General features: G+C 42.0%; 1 protein-coding gene across 1 annotated transcript; it reads right to left on the bottom strand.

Moving 5' to 3' along the window:
- Positions 1-3,605: 3,605 nt before the first annotated feature.
- Positions 3,606-20,037, bottom strand: ALDH7A1 (aldehyde dehydrogenase 7 family member A1). The gene is made up of 18 exons (XM_084278843.1): positions 19,818-20,037; positions 19,645-19,698; positions 18,604-18,669; positions 16,933-17,013; positions 14,797-14,920; positions 14,007-14,139; positions 13,347-13,391; positions 12,382-12,459; positions 11,485-11,582; positions 10,776-10,817; positions 8,808-8,902; positions 7,887-7,971; positions 7,492-7,598; positions 6,656-6,772; positions 6,105-6,202; positions 5,870-5,943; positions 4,890-4,965; positions 3,606-4,129 (listed from the first exon to the last, which is right to left on the bottom strand). The coding sequence occupies exons 1-18, from the start codon at positions 19,992-19,994 to the stop codon at positions 4,075-4,077; spliced, it is 1,605 nt and encodes a 534-aa protein (XP_084134969.1). The 5' UTR covers positions 19,995-20,037; the 3' UTR covers positions 3,606-4,074.
- Positions 20,038-20,883: the final 846 nt, after the last annotated feature.

Here is a 20,883-nt window from a genome sequence, read left to right on the forward strand (position 1 = left end):
GAGGTATCATAGAATCATAGAATGGCATGGGTTGGAAGGGACCACAAGGATCATAGAACTCCAACCCCCCTGCCACAGGCAAGGGACACCAACCACCAGGCCTGGATTTATGCAAGGTTGCCCAGGGCCCCATCCAACCTGGCCTTGAACACCTCAAGGGATGGGGCATCCACCACCTCTCTGGGCAGCCTGTTCCAGCACCTCACCACGCTCTCTGTAAAAAACTTCCCTTTAATATCTAATCTAAACCTTCCTTCTTTTAGCTTTAGTCCATTCCCCCTTGTCCTGCCATTGTCTACCCTTTTAAAAAGTTGAATCCCCTCCTGTTTGCATGTTCCCTTCAGGTACTGGAAGGCTGCAATGAGGTCCCCCCACAGCCTTCTCTTCTCCAGGCTGAACAAGCCCAGCTCCCTCAGCCTGTCTTCACAGGGCAGGTGCTCCAGCCCTTTAATCATCTTTGTGGCCATCCTCTGAACCCTCTCCAACAGTTCCACATCTTCCTTGTATTGCAGGCCCCAGACCTGGACACAGGACTCCAGATGGGGCCTCATGAGGGCAGAGTAGAGAGGGACAATCACCTCCCTGTCCCTGCTGGCCACCCCTCTTCTGATGGAGCCCAGGATACCATTGGCCTTGCGAGCTGCAAGAGCACACTGCTGGCTCATGTTAAGTTTCTCATCCACCAGAATCCCCAAGTCCTTCTCAGCAGGGCTACTCTCAAGGAGCTCTTCTCCCAGTCTGTATCTGTGTCTGGGATTCCTCTGGCCCAAGTGCAACACCTTACACTTGGCAGTGTTGAACCTCATTAGGTTCACCCAGTCCCACCTTTCCAGCCTGTCAAGATCCCTCTGGATGGCTTCCTTTCCTTCTGTTGTGTCAACCACACCACTCAGCTTGGTGTCATCCGCAGACTTGCTGAGGGTGCACTCAATTCCATCATCCATGTCATTGATAAAGATGTTAAAGAGCACCGGTCCCAAGACAGACCCCTGGGGGACACCGCTTGTCACCGGCCTCCACCTGGACATAGACCCATTGACCACCACCCTTTGGCTACATTCTGTCAACCAGTTTCTTATCCACTGGATGGCCCACCCATCAAATCCACATCTCTCCAATTTAGAGATAAGGAGGTGATGGGGGACTGTGTAAGTATGACATCATTGGCTTCAGTAAACCTGGTGGGAAGAGCTCTGTGACTGGTGTGTGGTGATGGATGGTTGCAGGCTCTTCAGAAGAGACAAACAGGGCATGGGGTCGGGGGGGGAGAGGAGGGTAGGGTGCAGTGCATGGAATGGAGGGGCTGGACTGCACAGAGCTGTCAGTTGGCAACAACACTGCTGAAGGTCTCTGGGTAAGGATAAAGGGACAAACAAATAAAGGTGATGTTGTAGTGTGAATCTACTATAGACTGCCTGTTCAGAGTGACTACATCAATGCATTCTTCTTCGAGGAACTGAGGCACCTGTAAGATCATCTGCTCTTGTCCTTATGTGGGACTTCAACTTGCCAGATGTTAACCGGGAACACCACACAGCTAATGCAATCAGGTCTAGGAGATCCCTAAAGCAACTGGATGATAACCTCCTTGTTCAGGTATCATGGGAGCCAACAAGGAAAGGTGCCCTCCTAGATATCTTGCTTGTGAACAGAGAAGGTCTTGTGTGGAAAGTGGAGGTAGGTGGCCATCTTGGCCATAGTGACCGTGAAGTAGTGGAATTTTAAATCTTTGGTGAGATGAGAAAAACTGCCTTTAAAACTTCAACAGTAGGTATGGGAAGAGCAGATTTTGGACTGCTCAAGAAAGTAGTTGGTAAGGTCGCCTGGGAAACTGCTTTTGAAGGAATCAGGGTCTATCAATGCTGGTCACTTTTTAAGTCCCACCTTCTAAAAGCACAGGAACAGGCAATTCCAAAACATTGGAAGTCAAGTGGGAAGCCAGCTCGGCTGAACAGGGACCTTCTAGAGCTTAGGTGGAAACAGAAAGCATAAGGCCAATGGAAGCAAGGTCAGGCAAGGTGCGAGGATAACAGGGACACTATTCACCTTTACAAGGACAGTTTTTGTGTGGCCAAAGCTCAGTTAGAGCAGAGGCTGACCAATACTGTGGTAGAAAAAAAAGGGGGGTTTCAAATACTTGAACAAGAGGAGGACCAGAGGGAACACTGGTCCATTACTCAACAAGAATGGTCACCTTACTTACAGGGACAAAGTCAAAGCAGAGACGTTTAACACCTTCTTTGCCTCTCTCTTCAACACAGTGGATGGGCTCTGGGACTTCACATGCCTCAAGTTGGAAAACCACAACTGTAGCAATGATAAACTCCCAGTGAACCCTGAACTTGTGGGTGATTTGCTGCTCCTTCTGGATCCACAGAAGTCCATAGGCCCCAAAAGGATTCATCCCAGGGTACTCAAGAAGCTGGCTGGTGTCACTGTGAGACCTCTCTCAATTATTTTTCAATGGTCTTGGGAGTCTGGAGAGGCCCCAGTTGACTGGCAGCTGGCAAACATTGTCCCAGTCTTCAAGAAGGGTAAGAAAGAAGACCCTGCTAATTACAGGCTTGTCAGTCTCACCCCAGTGCCTGGTAAAATGATGGAGAAAATCATACTGGGAGCGATTGAAAAACACCTAAAGGACACCACAGTCATTGGTCACAGCCAACACAGGGTCAGGAGAAGGTCCTGTCTATCCAATCTGATTTCCTTTTATAACAAGGTCACCCAGTTGGTTGACCAAGGGAAGTCAGGTGATGTTATCTTTTTGGATGTCAGAACAGCTTTCAATACTGTGTCACACAGCATCTTGCTGCACAAAATGTCCAGCATACACTGAGACAAAGCCATAATGTGCTGGGTGGGCAACTGGCTGAAGGGTCAAGCCCAGAGGGTGACAGTAGATGGGGTTACCTCTGGCTGGCAGCCAGTGACTGGTGGGGTTCCCCTGGGCTCCATTTTAAGTCCAGTTCTCTTTAACGTTTTCAAAACCCATCTGGACTCAGGACTCAAAATACAGTTTGCAGATGACACCAAATTTGGAGGAGCTGTTGGCTCTGTTGAGGGTGGAGATGCCTTGCAGAGAGACCTGGACAAATTGAAGAACTGGGCAACCACAAACAGCATGAAGTCTAACAAGGGCAAGTGCCAGATTCTGGCCCTGGGAAGGGGCAGCCCTGGCTGCACATGCAGACTGGGGACTGAGACACTGGAGGCCTGAGGGAACATCAGAATGAAGCTGCGACAGGGGAGAGTTAGGTTGGATGTTTGGAAGAGGTTCTTTAATGAGAGGGTGGTTGGGCACTGGAACAGGCTCCCCAGGGAAGGGGTCACAGCACTGATCCTGGCTGAGTTCAGGAAGTGTCTGGACAATGCACTCAGTCACATGCTCTGACTTGGCTGGTTCTGTGTGGAGCCAGGAGGATGATGATCCTTATGGATCCCTGCCAACTCTGGTATATTCTATGATTCTATATATCACACGTTTGATTATATATTATACATTTTTTTTTTAATTTGAAGATCAAACATCAGACTCACTATCCCACTTGTATTCTGTTGCATGTGTTAAATGTATTCCCACAAATTAAACCAGTGTATACATGAAATTATTTAATCCAAAGAGTAAAAAGTCCTTTATTTTCTAGAAGAGATGCAATATGAAGCTATCAACTATTAATAAGCAACAGGAAGGGGCAGAGAAGTTCTTGAACTTACTTTTCATAGCTGAGAGTTTTATTGTAACATTCAGTTCCACAGAACAGTGCAGAAGACTACAGCTTCTGTAAATTGTGCTGTTCTCAGAATAATTTGAGAACTGGATTGTTTTGTCTCCTTAGAAGATTTCAATTCATGAAATGTCTCCTTGTTAAATGGCCAAGGACAAAGAACTACAGGATAGTGTTAACCTGGCTGTAGGAGACTCAATAGAAAAAAAAAACGTTGGCTGAAGACAGAGTCAGTATCCCCATTTTAGATAATGAAAAAAATCAATTATCTGAAACTATGAGACTTAGAAAGTGGCTGGTTCTGAAATGCTAGGAGAGTTCATGGCATGGCTGGCTGTTCGTAAGGCTGTTACTGAAACTTGATTCCTTGAGCCAGAGGTAAATCGTTGCTGTAGTTGATTGTACTGGAAGAGAAACAAGGATTTATATGTATTTCATATTATAAGACTTGAACACTGACATAGATCAGACAATCCATTTCCTATGTACAAGGCTCCTACTTTGTCTCATGTATACAGAAGACTTCGGTAACCAGTTTGCCTATTTAAAGTTATAAACTGAATTCACTCCCATTTTCAAGACAGAATCTGTGCATGGGGAAAGACCACACTCCCCATTATCTCTTTCTTGAGAGATCAAAGCATCATTCTCTATTTAATCTCTTACTGGGAGAATGTCCATACAGAAAAATCAAGGTGGGATTTCTCATTTTCCTAAGCACTTGCATGGAAACCAAAGTTAGCACAAGGAGGCCAGCAGAGAGTGAAAATGGTCAGGATGCCAGGAGATTTACGGATAGATAAACCCAGAGCAAATACTGGTGGTGATGGCCCCTCACTATGGCTGTAATTTAATTTATTTTCTGACAAGCCTTAGTAATTTAAATTTTAGCTGAGTTTAAACTCCGACAACCAGACAAAAAAGCCAGTTTCTCTTTTCCTTCTGAGGAACAGTGTGTAAAGAAAGGTCTCTGTCTAGACCTTTCAAATCACCTACTATTAGGAACACAAATGTAAATTCTTGTATGAAGACAAGTTACACTCACAGCTGGCTATATCATAGCTAGCAAAGACAGCAATCTGTAGTTAAGGATTTATATGTTTTGAACTTTTGCAGATTTCACTGCAATTTACAGCTGTTTGGAATTTTAGAAGTCTGTCTTACCAGGTAGATCGTCTCATATAAAGTTTCCATGAATCACTTCCAGATTCTCTTCCCCCACCGGTGTGCTTTTCACCACCTGTAAGGAGAGGTTGCAAATGAGAACTTGGAAATTTTTTTGAGCATGTGAATCTGGACTAACTTCAGGAGATAGATTTTGTAAAAATGAATGGGAAAATGTATTCCTTTGCCCTTGTTCTCAAAAAACTACCATAACACTACAACATCAACTCACACAGCTAGCTCTCTCCTCATGCTTGATCTAAAACACATTTGACTGGAGCTGAATGCCTCATCATGCTGGCACAGAGGACCTGTTTTAAAGATACTTTAACAGAAAAGTACAAGAAAACACTGGTTCTTGTACTGTTTAAATGTTAAGGTGAACATTTCTTCTTCCCTTCTCCCACTTCCTTCAGTATATGTAAAAAACAAAAAGACAAAAAACTAATTTAAAGACTTTCTCATAAAATAACTTTACACTGTGATTTTTGTATCCACATGAAAACACACACAACGAAAAAGCTCAAGACCTTAATTCAAACTGTTTTAAACGGTTTTCCACTCAGCCACACCTCAAACACATTCAGAACATACTTTGAGATACATTCCCTTCATGAGGGGAAGAAAGATACATAAATATTTTTAAATCAAATACAGGGTTTTTTTAAAAACTGAAATCCAACTACCTCTACTCACTTTCTGATTTCTGCTCAAGTAATGTAATTTAAAATAAACTTAATTGATTTCTTTAGTCATTTAAATGGACTGATTAAACCATTGAAAAATAAGATGATGCCACCTAAATTACACTAGCTTTACAGTGGTAGTGTTTTACTCTCTTCCAGAGGTATTAGGAAAAAAATCCCCACCCCCAGATTAAAAAAAAAGAGGGCAGCTTACAGAATAATACCAAGTTTCTGGACCTGATGCTTGGAGATTTAGTCATTTAAAGAATAAAGAAAAAAGCATAAGAAACATACCAAAAGCACCTCCAATCTCAGCCCCACTGGTTGGGATGTTGACATTCACAATACCACAGTCAGATCCCTTTGGCCTATGCACAAAGACAACACTATTACTCCTCAGGATCAGGAAAGGTTCATTCCCTAAAATGAGTATTATAAAATGCTCAACTAGCATTGTACATAGGTTTATAGAAGGCATGAAAGACTGGTATTGTGTTTCCAGAAGGCAGAAAAATAATTTAAGTGATACCCAAGCCAGCGGAAAATCCTTCCCAAATCCTTGGTGAAGATACTGCTGGAAAGACCATGTTTTACTTCGTTATTCCAGGCAAAAACCTCCTCTTCATTCTAGAAGGAGCACGTGTCAACAGTTAAACTATGACCATTCAAAGCAAAGCAGCAACAGAGGCACTGTGAGAAAAAACCCAACGTATCACAGCCATGATGCAAATATATTGAATGCCACTTGACCAAGTGGCATTCAATATATTTGAAGTGGCACCAAGCCATGGATAGGATAACTCTACCACTGCAACAAACACAACCTGCTTTGGAGCATGTTGACATGGATAATAAAAATCTATTCCTGTGCAGGAATTCCTCATCTTAACTCCAGAACCTTACCAGAAAATGCATAAATATAGCTATGCAGTGCAGTAAGCTATTAAAGTAGATATCCCACACTGCAGAATAATAGTTACCACTTCTTGAAATGCCAGGACAATTACATGAATGTGATACACATCTGAAATCTCTCCCTAGCATTCTTGACAATTAAGTAATTCCTCATTGTTATTTTACCTTAAATTTCAGCACATACAGTATGGGGACAAATGTCTCAGTATGGACAATGGGAGCATTATGAGGAAGGCCAGTCACAATGGTTGGTTCAACATAGTTTCCAGGGCGATCTATAACCTTCAAAACACATAAAAAGAATATTAAGAAGAGTAAATTCAAACTCACATCCTGGTTTAGTACTAGCATAGGAATGGAATCCTTCATGGTCTGATTACTAATGTTGTGTCTAGCAATCAGAAACAGAAACTTAAATTTTACTCATGTATTTAAAATACAGAAGCGCAACTTCTTCTATTAAGCAGATAATCAAATCTCAAAGTCTAGCAACTGACAAAAAAGTTTCCTTTCTCCCACTTGTAAGCTAATTAGAATTTTAAAGGTTTTCGGAATAAAGAAGGTACCAGTGAAAGACAAGAATTCCCAGAACATTATGCCCAAAAGAACTAAACATCTGAAGCTGTGCAAGTATATCTCCTGAATCTTCACTGTTTCCTGGATATTGGCTGTTTTGCCCCTGGACCCACATTTTTCGTTGTTTTGTGTTTGATATTTATTTACATTGCCATTTTTATTTCCCCCATCACCTAAAACTGGGGCGTAGTGCAAGGAACAGCAAAAGTGCTTTGCCATTTCTTGGAGAAGTAAGTAGCTTCCTGCTTTTACCCCAACAACAGAATTGCAATTCAAATCTTTTCAGACTAACCAACTTTAAACATCCTGTAAGGATTGACAGGACAAGCTGACGTATGATCTTGGCCTCAGCCACCATGTTACAGTTTTTTTTGGTTTTTTTTCTTAGAGCAGTCCATGTATCAGGGAGAATAAAATTAAGTCACCTTTCCACCATAGACGACAGTTCCACCCTGCTCTTTTGCTTGCTGTACTGCACTGAGGTACATTTTCACTGCTTCTGCAGTATGAAGAGGCCCATACAGTGTATCAGCTAAAAAAAAATAAACCCAAAGACATTCTTACAGCAAAACTGAATACATTTGCAAATATTCTTCTTATGATATTCATGGATTAATTATGTAATGTCAGATGAGCAGTTTTAGCTGGATTCTTCATGCCCCTTGCACAGTTTGTACTCTAAATGAAACCAGCTATCCCCACGTCCTGGTAAATTCCCAAAATTAGACAGCTTTGCTCTGCTGTCCCTTTAGACTTCAAAAAGAAAGAAACAGAACACAAATTTCCCTCCTAAACCCAAGAGTTGGAAATGGCTACTTACAATCCCATGGATCGCCGATGCGGACCTGGGCATAGGCGTTAAGAAGCTGTGCCACCACCTGGTCGTGGATGCTTTCATGGAGGAACTAAACAAAATTAGGCAAAAAGGTCATAAGACAGATCAGCCTTTTAACTATTCCTGAAGTACTGATGTACTTTCAAGAGGGCTGGAGGAAACACAGAAAGTGTTGCCCATATTCAGCAAATCCCAAAATTGAACATAAATACATGAGCAAGGCCTCAAAAAAAGAACCAACACCGTGAAATCTTCATCTTGAATATTTAAGAGACATAAAAGCCTGCTTTAATTTTATCCCATCTCCCATCAACAGTATGTGTTCTGTAAACTCTTCAGTAAAGTGTTTCAGGACAAATACTGAAGTAATATTTATTGCTATAATTTGAGGAGTCGCTGCCCTTCCTATACACACAAAGTTAACCTGCATGAATTTCAACAAATACTCACCCAGTCAACCCTACTCTGAAAAGGCTGTACAGACACAGGCTGAGATTATGGACAACTTTATACTTGTCAAAAATAATGGTTAAGAACAGTAAATTAAGAAACACACCTTGCTCTGCTGAAATCTAAACCCTGCACCAAAATTTGTAGCAGGCAGAAGCAAAGAAGCTTTCGCAATGAAAACAAATGACACACAAAAAGTATGGTAAGTTTTGTTTTCCTGAGTTTTAGCACGAGGTACATTTGGAAACACATACAAAGAAACATTTTAGTGCTAGAATTATAGTGGAATGAAACCTACCATGTTATTTTCCCATCATACTGAGTTTTGACAAAGTAAAATGTATTTCAAATACTATTTTTGCTCTCCACATTGTTTGGAATTGTTAGGCATTTTCTGAGCTAATTCGGAATTAAGTTTATATTCAGAGCTACCCAGGACAATATAAACTTACTCACCAGCCTTCTAGCAGTTGTGCACCTCTGACCTGCCGTTCCCACAGCCGCGAATAGGACAGAAGGGATGACTAGTTTCAGATCTGCATCTTGAAAAACTTAACAAAAATTAAAACATCAGCATGTTACTAAAATAACCAGGCAGTTCACAAGTCTTAAGACACTAAACAGTATCAAACTGACAGGCTGGTCAAGAAGAATTAGGAATAGTATGCTATGCTAGTGTCAGTAAGATAAACAGGAACACCTCAAAACACCTATTATTTTTGCACGTGGAATGAGACCCATGGAATTGGATATAAATACAGGTCTGAATTACTGAACAGAGCTTTTTGCAATAAAACATCTTCATTTTAATTCAAGAAACTATAAGTAATTTCTTGCATATCTTCCCCTTGTTCCTCTCTCACTGAGAGGTCTAGCAGCATAGAGAAACAACAGCAAAGTATATCCAGATGGAATGCTATCATGGTTTTGGCTAAGATTGAGTTAATTTTCTTCCAAAACCCAGTACTTACAGCAGCTGCTAGCATTTAGGATGGCAACAATGTTGATAACCCACTGATGTTGTGGTTACTGCTAAGAAGTGTTTACAAGTAAGAACTTTTCAGCTTACCAGACACTGCCAGTGAGGAGGCATGAGCCTTCCACAGGAAGTTCACAAGAAGCTGGGAGAAGGCACAGGCAGGGCAACTGACCTTAATTGGTCAAAGGGATATTCCATACCATCTGATGTTACACTGTAAATTGGGGGGATTTGGCCAGCAAGTATCACAGCTTGGAAACTATCTGGGCATTTATCAGCAGATTGTGCTGTGCATCATTTGTTTTGTACATTCTTTAGCCATTATTGTTACAATTGTCTTCCTTTTCTATCCTATTAAACTGTCTTTATCTCAAACACATGAGTTTTTCTTTTCCATTTTCATTTCTCTCCCCTACACCACTGGGAGGCAGTAGAGAGCGAGTGAACAGCTGTGTGGTTCTTTTAGCTGCCTGCTACAACACATGCAAAAAATGTAGCTAACCCACACAGGTACACAATAATGCAAAACATACATGAGCTGAACAAATTTAACTAGAGAGAAGACATTGGGATGCTTAAAGTAAAGCTTGCATGTATTGGCCTCAAAGTATCCCCAAAACATCACTCAGTTTAGCCAGTTCCACGAATTCTCTAAGTATTCAAAATTACTAAGTCTGGGACAAAGTCAACCTAAACAACACTTAAGCTATCATTCAAAGTCAATTCCAGAATAAGCAGGACTTCAATACAAAAAAGGAAAGAATTTTCTAAGCATAAAGCAAGTTTATGCTACTGGCTGCAAACCCACACAGGAAAACAGGAGGACCTGCTCCAATGTGATTTTAAGAGCTTAAAATTCTAGATAGGCAAATACATTTGTTTAGAATACGAGAAAGGTGAAACAGAAAGGTGAAACAGAACAGAATAGGTATTTAGCTTGTAATATGTTTCTGCCATTTTGCTTAGCTTCACAGTGTATATGTTATCTGGGATCTAGATCATTACCCTAAGCTATTTACAGCTGTAAAACATGCTACTGAAATGAATACCTGCATGCTTGGCTTTCAAGGATCACAAGCACCTTAGACTTTACACATATATATTTACATTCTGAAATGATAAAAGCATGGTATTCACAAAACCAGAGCTATCCCAAACCCAAATTTATTTAGCACTGTCCACATTCCATTACTGAAGTTTACTGCTTCTCATTCCTCTCTTCACTTCAGTGGTGAATACACATAAACCCTTGAAATTTCACTTTTTAAAATCTTAAAACACAACCACTCCTCAAGACTGAAAAAGCACAACTTTCTACTAAGTGTTTTTGAACACCCAAATTGGGGAGGTAGGGAAAGGAAACAGAATGGACCATTTGTTACAAACATTTGTATACTAACTTCCAAACATCATCTATAGGGCTAAATTTCTACAGTGCATATTACCAATTATGGCATTGTTTCCTCCTAGTTCCAGCAGACTTCGACCTAACAAAAATACACAAAATAAGTTAAGTCATGTACACATATATATTTACAACACCTCATTCAGTGAGGTCACCTCTAACTAGAGCTGTTTTATTAAACTTTTTTCTGGATATGCAAAAAAAATTTGGGGCATCACAGCTCAGTAATCACTCTAGCCAAAGCAGAAAATACACTGAATATTAAAAAAGATACCAGAAGAGCAGTTATGTCAGAAAGAAGCTTTAAATGATAGGCAAAAACAGCACTGGAAAAGATGCAACAAGAACAGTGCCTCAAAAATCCTAACTTTTCCTCTGTATTTATAAGGAGTAAGAGGAGATGGGGTATTTCTCCACTAACACAGTGACAAAAGACCATAGGCCCTGCCTGCACATCTTGACATCTCCATACAATTGTCTTCATGGGTAACTGCAGGACCATGGGTGGATACCTGGAAAAGATGCTGAGTTGTGACAGAACTAACTGAAAAATGAAAGTGTGGTATCTACTTCTGAGCTCTTTCAACATCCTTTTCCCACCAATTAAAAAAAAAAAAAACCCAACAAAAAAAACAAGAAGAGTTTAACACACAAGGAGTAAGTGAAACAAGCTGTAATTTAAAATTCTTAGGGGGCACCCCTGCCTGTCCCAACCATGGAAAGAAACAGAGGAGTCCCCACACACTCACCAAATCTCTCCTGAACCGTAAGGGCTACCTGCTGACCCACTTTTGTGCTGCCAGTGAAGGACACCAGGTCCACTCTCCCATCTTTTGCCATCGCTGTCCTGCACAATGTGAGACAGACCACCACGGTCAATGGAATGTTACACATACACCAACTTCAAACAGGGAGATCTTTTAAAGACAGAGCAGCTTCTTTGAAAACATCAGGTAAGTGCCTGAGCACAAGGCAGGGAAGCTGATCCTTCATCAGAAGAAAGGAACCACTCTGTTTCCCTCCCACTTTTCATTTGTGCAAATTTTGAAATTCAACCTAAAATTTGTAACGAGACCAGCCCCACTTGTTATGTTCCCAAAGAAAATATGCACACCTATGACTATTCCCAAAGCTTATCATATGCTTTGTCTTCTCTTGATATGCTCAAAATCTCAATATATATTTATACTGGAATTTTCCATACTGTAATAATCTACCAAAACAATTTGATTTGTACAGCTTCCGAGCACATGTATATATCTATGAGGAAGTGCAGAGTCCTCCTTAGAAAATGGCCACGTTTTTCCTCCCCAAATGGCCCAAAAGACCAATGGGCTAGAAACTGAAAACTCTCAAGAACATAAGTGGAATTTGGTATTAACAATATTCTTTGGGTGTAGTCATAGAATATAAACTGAGTCACTTCTCTTCATTAAATATCTAGTATTATTTGTTAGTGGCTGATCTCATAGTAGCAGGTAGAAATATTTGTTACATTTACAGCAAGGTCAGAGTTTCAGACCAGCTGATTAAAATTCTGACAATGGGTACATGCGTGTACTGGGAACTCCTGGAGATGAGGACAACCTCAAAGAATATTATTTATCTTCTATTCATCTTCACAAAATACAAGAAGCATTACCTACCCAATGTCTGATCCACCACAAACCAGAGAACAGATTGCTCCAGGCATTTTGTTGTCCTCCAAGACTTTGGAAATTATCCTAGAATCACAGATGTAAAAATTGTAAAGGTTTCTGACACGTGCATTTAGTAGGGAATGAACCATTAGAACTGTCTGACCATGGACATGGTGAGGTTACAGATTTTTAAAAAGCAGCAGTCTTGCAGATAATTGGCATAGTTTGCACAATATAACACACTTCTCTCATGAAGAACTTTGCTGTTTCAAACCTAGCACACACAGATGACACTAAAATATGTTAATTATGCATCCACACAACTGGCAGAGAAAAACATTAGACCAGTGTCTAAAAACCTTGGCCATGCATTCTCTCACCATCAGAAAGAGACATGTAACTTCATGGAGTTACATAAAATGTTCCAGGTAATTTGGAGCCATTGTTGTCTGGAGTTAATATTAAACTTACGAATTTGTTATTTTAAAAAAAGCCTATTTATCCTTAGCATTTAAGAATAAATGCTATTTGTAGCACACAATAGGTATGTATTTTAAATGCTAATATCATAAGCAAATTAATAGTAAATGTAGTATAAGTATCACTGGCATTTATTCTTTGGGGGAGCTCTCCTTTTTAACAAGGAAAAGTCTTGAATCCTAGAAACACATCCGAAGCTGATACTAGGTTTGGACAATAAAGACTGTGTGAAGGCATCTTCAGGATACAGGTTCAGCCAGCCAGCCAGAAGAATCTGCCAAGAAACTAGGTGCTGATGTTGGGCTAAAACTTAAAACAAACAAACAAACAACCTAACAGCTGGCCTTACTTCAGCAGAAACATAATCCTGGTCCCAGAAAAAACTGGCCAACATCCTACACATACTGTTACTTCCTAGGTAACAAGGGGAAAGCAGCTCTTCTGACCACTAAGTGCTACCTCAACAGAAACATAAAGAAACCAGAACTTACTTTGTAACAGCGATACTAGTGAGGGATGTTGTAGGAGCACCCTTCCTGAAAAGTGAAAAAGATTACATTAGTTCATTTTTAATTCTCCACAATTAAGAAATAACCATAAAATTGAATATGTGAGTTATCTGAAACACCACACACTTTCATTAGTCAAGTGCATGTTAAGACAGGAACTCAAGCATTTCTTTCCACAGCTGAGCCTTCAGAGCTTCTGAAATCCACATGAACAGGAGTTATGCCAAACACTGAAGCAAAACAGGCAGATGGAAGCAAAGCAGGAGCTGCAAGATGAAGTAAATGCTACTTATTCAGATTCTTAATTTCAGCTGTACTGAAAAACCTGACTGTTCGCTCCCGCTGCTGCAAGACTTCAACCTGGGTTCTTTATTAACAGGCAGGGTTCTTTACTAATCTGTCTGAGCCCTGGACAGGTCTGAATCTCAACACCTCATAAAAGAGGTTCTTGCAAAAATCCGCCTCCATAACAAAGCTTTTTGACTACAACGAACATAAAATTAAATAGAAACTAAGCCTACATGAGATTGTTACCGAAATTGTTGTCTGGTCTTTCTGTACATTTGATTCTGTATCATGCCTGAGAGAACAGCTCTATTTCCTTTAAAAATACTGTTGGGATGCTCGAGAGCTGTATCTTACCAGAGGCAAACGTTCCCACAGATCATTGCAATTGCGCTGTTCCACCCATAAACCGCTACTGGGAAGTTAAAGGCAGTGATAATTCCTACTAATCCAAGAGGATTCCACTTCTCCAAAAGGGCATGGCCAGGTCCTGAAGTCAAAGACACAACATAACACAATTTGCATCTATTTAGTTGTTTGGTTGTTTTTTTTAAACACCACCACCATGTGAGCAAGGGCCCCAGCATCATTCCTCTGTCCATCAGGCCATTAGCTTACAGAAAGCCATATTGTATGTGCTGTACAGCTTACTGGAGCGAGCTTAGCTAGACTGTAGAAAAAAAATCAGTAATGAGAAATATGAAGCTTTATTATTGCAACTATTCAGTTATCAGAATGCTGATTGTTTGTTAACCCATAACTGACAAAAAAGTATCTCATTTCTAAGCATGTGGCTGAACTTTCCACATACCTTCCTCTAGCACTTTCACTAACAAAGAAATCAAAGCGAATCTAATGCTTCCAAGAGTGGAGAGGAAATGTACTGCTTCTCTTGCTATGTCACAGACCAGATATTTCATTAGGTGGCGCTACTGCCTATCAGCACATCTATTCCTAGAGATCATGCGCCCTAAATAATTCACAATAAAAAGATTTTGCTGCAGCACATCACTGTATGTTTAAGATACACTTCCAATTCTTCATTTGTAAAATAAAAAAGATACAACAAACACAATAGAACAAAAAAAAACACCAAAAAAAACCCAAACAACACACCATCCCACAACATCCATACACACATACTTACTTTCTGAAGGCAAAATAGGTCCACTTATCATTCTGGACAAACCAACAGCATAGTCACAGACATCAACATACTCCTGCACTTCCCCAACACCTTCAGCCAAAATCTTTCCCATTTCCAAAGAGACCTGAAAAAATTATGAGACAAAATACTTAAAAATTTCCTTTGCATTGCCAATACATTTTATGTCCCACTAATGTCAGCTATATCTATACACCAAGTAAGAGTTAATACACATCTTTTTCATTAGAATAGATTCACCTCTTGACAAGCTATTTGCAGTTTAAACTAAGAACATAATAGACAAGTAGACAGGAGTCACATTTCCATAAAATAGGAGGAAATTAGAAGAGGAAATTAATGAACAAAGAAAACTAAAAATAATCTAGTGAAAAGAATATCCAACAATAATGAAGTTCATATGTTTAGATCAATGAAACACTGAATTTCCAACAGAACATTCACATACATTGTGGACGAGGCGCAGAATAAACTGGGAAAGAGAGATTACTCTCCTCCAGCAAAAGAAAATGGCTGTTTACATCTTTTGCAATCAAGATACTTATTTTACAACACCTGAAAGAGACTATGAGAGATTCAGTTTTCAAACTCATCTGAAATTGTCTAAATTGTCTAAAATACTAAAGATATATTTAGTATTTCAGTACCATGACACGCTTAGGATCATTTTCTTTTTTCAGCCAAAATCAATCCTAAACCATGTTCTTCTGTTACAAGCATATATACACACAGAAGACATACAGATTATGACAATAAATCGTCCCCCAAAAGTAGGAAAATTCACTTAGGCACTTCACCCATTTATCCCCACTCAATTTTGTGGTCATGCTCTGATATCTAGGTGTGACTTTCACTCAAGTATCACCTACCACTTTAGATTGATACTTGTGCTTTGAAAAAGCTGTTAAGTAAGTAATCACATTCAAAGGACTGCTACAGAGGATTTTTTCCCCACGTAAAAGTCAAAATAGAAGCGACTCAATGTATTTCTAGGCATTTCTATGATGCCTGTAGTAATCTCAAAGGAGAAGGAACAGTCCCCATCTGTGACAAGAAACGGAGGAACACGAGACACATTTACAAAGAAGCAGCGGCGAGCGCACAAGTGCGGCAGAGATACAGCTGGGTACCCGACAAGGGCACTGCCAGCAATTTCCCGTCACACAGGAAAAGGTGAGATGCCATACCCTTCCCTTTTACATATGCTCAGGGCAGAAAAAGTAGTAAAACCTGGACACCCACTGCACAGCTTTCACCCTGAAGTTTACCCTGTATCCTGGAAGAGCTGAACAGAGAACTTGTCTGTTTGGGAGAACTAGAAAAACACGCTGGCATTAAGCAACAGGTTTTGTCCAAGGAGCATAAGGTAAACTTCTATCTGACCACACTCACCAGGGAAGCTGTGCCATTTTTGAATACAAAAGTACTTTAAGCACTCAATTCCATCTCAGAAACTGCTGAGAAAAAACATCAAGGGAAACAGCAGAACAAAGTTTTGTAGGTTAACAATATGGGTTTGACTGCACATGGAGTTATTCACTCACTGCTGTTTCTGAATAGCTGCACATACAGACAAGCACTGTAAAAGGTAAGGGGCAAGTTCCCCACTTGTTTCCTTTTCTTCCCTAGCAACTAGCAAGTGTTTTAAAGAAGCGGTCCTTCAACCTTTATGTCCTGCACAGCACTGCAAGAAGATCTCATTAAGACCATCTTACCTCTGAAGCCCTCTACCCACATGTCAGTTCACAAAATCCTACAGATCACCAGAAAGAGCTCCAGGTTAAAAGCTCTGTATTAGAGGAAGAGTGTCCTGTCTTTCAGGACAGTGCCCTATCTGACAGGCAAGTGAGAAAACAGCAGGGCAACACTTAACACTCCTCCCTGAAAGAGCACAGGTGCAGAATGAATTACACTTTCTTTCCCTGTTACATATTATCATTGTCAGGATGCCCACAGGCAAGCTAACAGAACTAACAGCATTTCAACAATCAAGGTTAGTATTGCAGGGTACTGTTAAAAAACAAGAAAAACAGTTTTGAAGTTTTGACACCCTCCCTTTTGACACTGCCCTTCTTCCATCCTGCCCCGAAAGGTAAGCCACATTTTAGAGTACCTTACCAAGCTTCCTAGAACTTTGATATTTTCTCTCAGGGCATCACCAATCTGCCGCACTACTTCTCCACGCTTTGGTGCCGGGATCTAGCAAAACCAAAAGAAAACAGAAGACTCTGAGACTGAACATCTGTGACTTCTGAGATATATATATACATATATATACTGATAGTTTTCTACCCCTGCAGTAAGAAATCAGGTAACTGTGCTCTAGCATTCAAGATCTTCAAGACATCATTACTCATTAATTTTTATCACGGCCACTGCTTTACCAAACAAAAAAAGTTTCCCGCTTCAGTCAAAACTTCATTTCCACAGAATCATCCCAGAAACATTCAGATTATTTGTTCTGCTACTTTCAGGTACACCATCCAAAATGCCTCAAAACAATCTCCTACACCTCAAGAAACAAGCAATTTTTTTTAATAAAAGCACACTTACTGGTTTCTGAGCTTCTGAAGTGTACTTAACACCTCACTTTCAAATGTTTTTTTTTTTCATTATGACAACAGCTGCTGACCCCTTGACAGATGTTGAGACATACAGAAGACTCAATCACAGAAAAAAAGAAATCTATTCATCAAATTAATAGTTTTTGTATTCCTTAATGTCATATCAGTATGTTAGATAAATAGCCAGGATCAATAATAAAACATATGCATGCAACAGGATTTACAGGATTAGAAACTGCTGATGAACTGGCAGCTGGAGAGGCAGAAATGATGAATATACCAACTATGCAAACTTATCTCTTTACAGGCAATCTTTCAAATAAGGTAATTAAACCCAAGAAAATTCAAAAATTAAAAGCAAACAGCTTTGAGATGAGGCTTTAAAGCATTTTATCCGTTAATTGTTAGTTATGTTAGATTGCTTTCAGATTATTTCCAAACACATGCAACATTATATTCACAAATTGTAACAAAGAACATGTACTAACATCTCCTGAGGAAGCTGTTGTGTTTGTCTTAAACTTTCTCTCTTTATGTAAGGCAAACTGCTGGATAAAATATAGACCTTATGGAATTCAGGTTTCAGGTCATGACAAAGAAACAGCAGGCAGCGAGAAGAAACGAGGCTGGCATTGCCAGCAAGAGAATGGATGCTGGCTGGACACAGCTTGCACAGACACTGAGAACCAAAGCTTGCTAAGGAAAAACAGCTTAGCTACTACCTGGCACAGCAATGAAACACTAAAGTATTGGAGTAACACAGCTCTTTCACAAAATAAAAGGTAAAAAAACCAAGTACAGTCAAAACCATCGGTCTTCTTCACTCCATGAAAACAAGATTATCACAAGTTAAATATCCAAATATTCTGCAGAGTTCCCACACAAGAAGCATGAAGCAACATGTAGTTAAACACACTGACAGGCATAACTTGTTTGCTACCAAGTTTCTGGACTTCAGCAGGCCTGTCACAAGCACAAACCTGGGTAAATTTGCCAGGACTTTCAGAACAAATATTTTCCACAAGTCAATGTCCTTATCTTTGTACCCCAATGTTAACATGTGCAAGCTGTCTGCATTTGTTTCTTGATGTCCTCATTGCACATTTTGCTTCAAGTGCAACACAGACAACATGAAAATATTTTCACACCTCAACCTGACAGAGCAGCTGAATGACTTTTACCTGCCAGAAATATGTTACCAAAAGAGAAGTCTCTGTTAACTTACATCAGCCCAGACTTTCCATGCATCTTTAGCCTTCTTTACTGTTGCTTCATAATCCTCCAAACTACCCTACATGAAGGAGCATGCCAAAGAAAAAAAAAAAAAGTTAGGAAAACCAAAACCTCAAAACAAACACCACAGAAAGGCGTCTGGCTCCAACTTGAGACACTTCTAGTGAATGGAACTGCACTGCTGAATATCACTTTCACAGGATAATACTGCCATAACTTGGTCTAAACATAGCACGTTGAGGTACTTGAAGTTGCTGTTGAGGAAAAGCATCTGTGCTGCCTAAACAAAGAAAAAAAAAGTGATCCTAATTTTTCTTTTGGATGATACAGGATGCTACATAAAAATGATTGAGAAGGTAGGCACAAATTCACAGATCTTATTTTACCTAAGATACTACTATTAACGATACTAAACAAAGGCCGTGAGGATAGTGCAACTCCACTGGATACCAAGCGCTAACTGAATCCTGATATCCAAACAGAGCACCGCAGGACTAAAAACTTTCAGAAACTAGAAACTTTCCCAAGTTAGTTCACCAGGCGAACGCCACGTCGCTCTCCTCCACACCTCCCCCCGGCCGCTCAGCTCCACCGAGCAGCTGCAACCCACCCCTGCCCTGAAACTCCCTCCAGCAACAAACGCAGGCGGGCAGGAGAGGCCCTCACGCTCCCCAGCAGTGTTTGCAAGGGTGGGTGGGCGGGTGGGGGGGCGGGGGGGTGCGTGTGGTGTTTAAAGAAAGGTGCAGAGCCGCTTTTTTCTTCACAGAAAAGCCAAGGCAGCCCGGGCTATGACGAGGTCCACGAACCACCGCTGGATTCAACATCCCCGCGACCCCCGCGGCGGCCTCCCCTCACTGGGGTCACGGGAGTGGGGGGGTGGGGCTGAGAGCTCCTCCCTTCCCATGACCCGCCGTGTGACTGCCCCCTGCCCGCCATGTCACTACCACCCCCCTCCCGCCACTGCTCCTGCTTCCCCACCCCACACCCCCCTCCCCACCCCCGAGCTCCCCGGGCCGCGCCGAGGCGCACTTACCTGACAGACGCGGGCTATGGGCTCGTTGGTGGCGGGGCAGTACATGGTCACCCACTAGAGAAGGAGAAGGGGGTGAGCAGGGGCTCAGCCGCGCCGCGGCACCACCCCCGCCCCACAAACGCGGCCCACCCTCCCCGGCAGTCCAGCTCCCCTCCCCGCACACCGCAACTCACCTGGCCGCTGCCGCCCCAGCTCCCGTTGTACACGCCGGGGTTGTCCTCTTGCAGGCCCAGCTTCCGCAGCCAGGCGTAGCGCGGCTGGCCGACCAGCAGGGTAGACATGGCGGCTGCAACGCGCCGGCCCTGCAGCGAGAGCAGAGCAGAGAAGACAGGGCGTCTCGCCCTCAGCATCGCCACCCTGTGTAGGGAGTGGGACGCGGGGAGCGGGTCACGCTCAGAGAACAGCCGCTCCCCACCCCGCTGTCGATTGGTAGAGCGGCGCCCAGTCCCCGGCCGCTCGGCTCCTCGTTCCGCAGCTGGCTGCGGCGCCCCTGCCGGCTGGTGCCCGCCGGCTCGCTGCTAGCCGCCCAGCCGCTGCCTCGCCGCCTTCCTCCTGGCTTTCCCTCGGCTTTCCGCTTGGTCTCCCACCTGGCCTGCCACCTTCATGTTGCCGCGGCCGCTGCCCCCCGGCGTGCCGCCTGCAAAGCCCCCGCCTAGCTCTGCCCGCCGCCCCCCGACAAAGGCAAAGCAGGTCCCGCGTCCCCCCATCCTCTCAAGGGGGATTCCCGGTCAGAGGTGTTTCTAATCGCAGGGGCAAATCAGAGCACACAGGGAGGGGGAAATGTAACTATAATTATTCAGCAAAGGAGTAATAATAACGATGTATTATTGTTTTCATTCCTGAATGCCATGTTTGGGTGCCAGTGAAGAGCGGCTTCAGCTTCCAGGCTGGCTTACCCACCTACCTACCCATGCTGCGTTGTTTGCGACTTTACAGCCCTTACCCGCAGACAGGACAACCCTCACCTGATATGCACTCATCCTGCACACTTGCAAGTGATTTTTATCCCGTATTTGCAAACTGAAGTTCTCTTTGAGAGGCTTAGGAAATGCAGATGACTTACTGTGACTGCAAAACGCTCCCTGTTCTCAGGAATGCAATATTTTCTGAATAACCAAGCCAATCAGGAATAAACCCCAATACTAAGCTTTCGGTGCCTTAGCACATACTTAAAGGAGAGAGTAAACATGCCACCAATCTGAAGAAAGCCACAACTATTTTTTTCCACAGCTACATACT

This window comes from Gallinula chloropus, assembly GCF_964237585.1.
Source record: "Gallinula chloropus genome assembly, chromosome: Z".
Lineage (NCBI taxonomy): Eukaryota > Metazoa > Chordata > Aves > Gruiformes > Rallidae > Gallinula > Gallinula chloropus.

Excerpts from the sequence above, each read along its gene's own strand:
- ALDH7A1 (XM_084278843.1), bottom strand. The coding sequence starts at position 19,994 with ATGCTGAGGGCGAGACGCCCTGTCTTCTCTGCTCTGCTCTCGCTGCAG. Across the intron at positions 7,599-7,886 it reads CATCGGCGATCCATGGGATT|CTGATACACTGTATGGGCCT; the intron begins GTAAGTAGCCAT and ends ATTTTTTTTTAG. Across the intron at positions 5,944-6,104 it reads AGGATTTTCCGCTGGCTTGG|GCCAAAGGGATCTGACTGTG; the intron begins GTATCACTTAAA and ends CTTTGTGCATAG.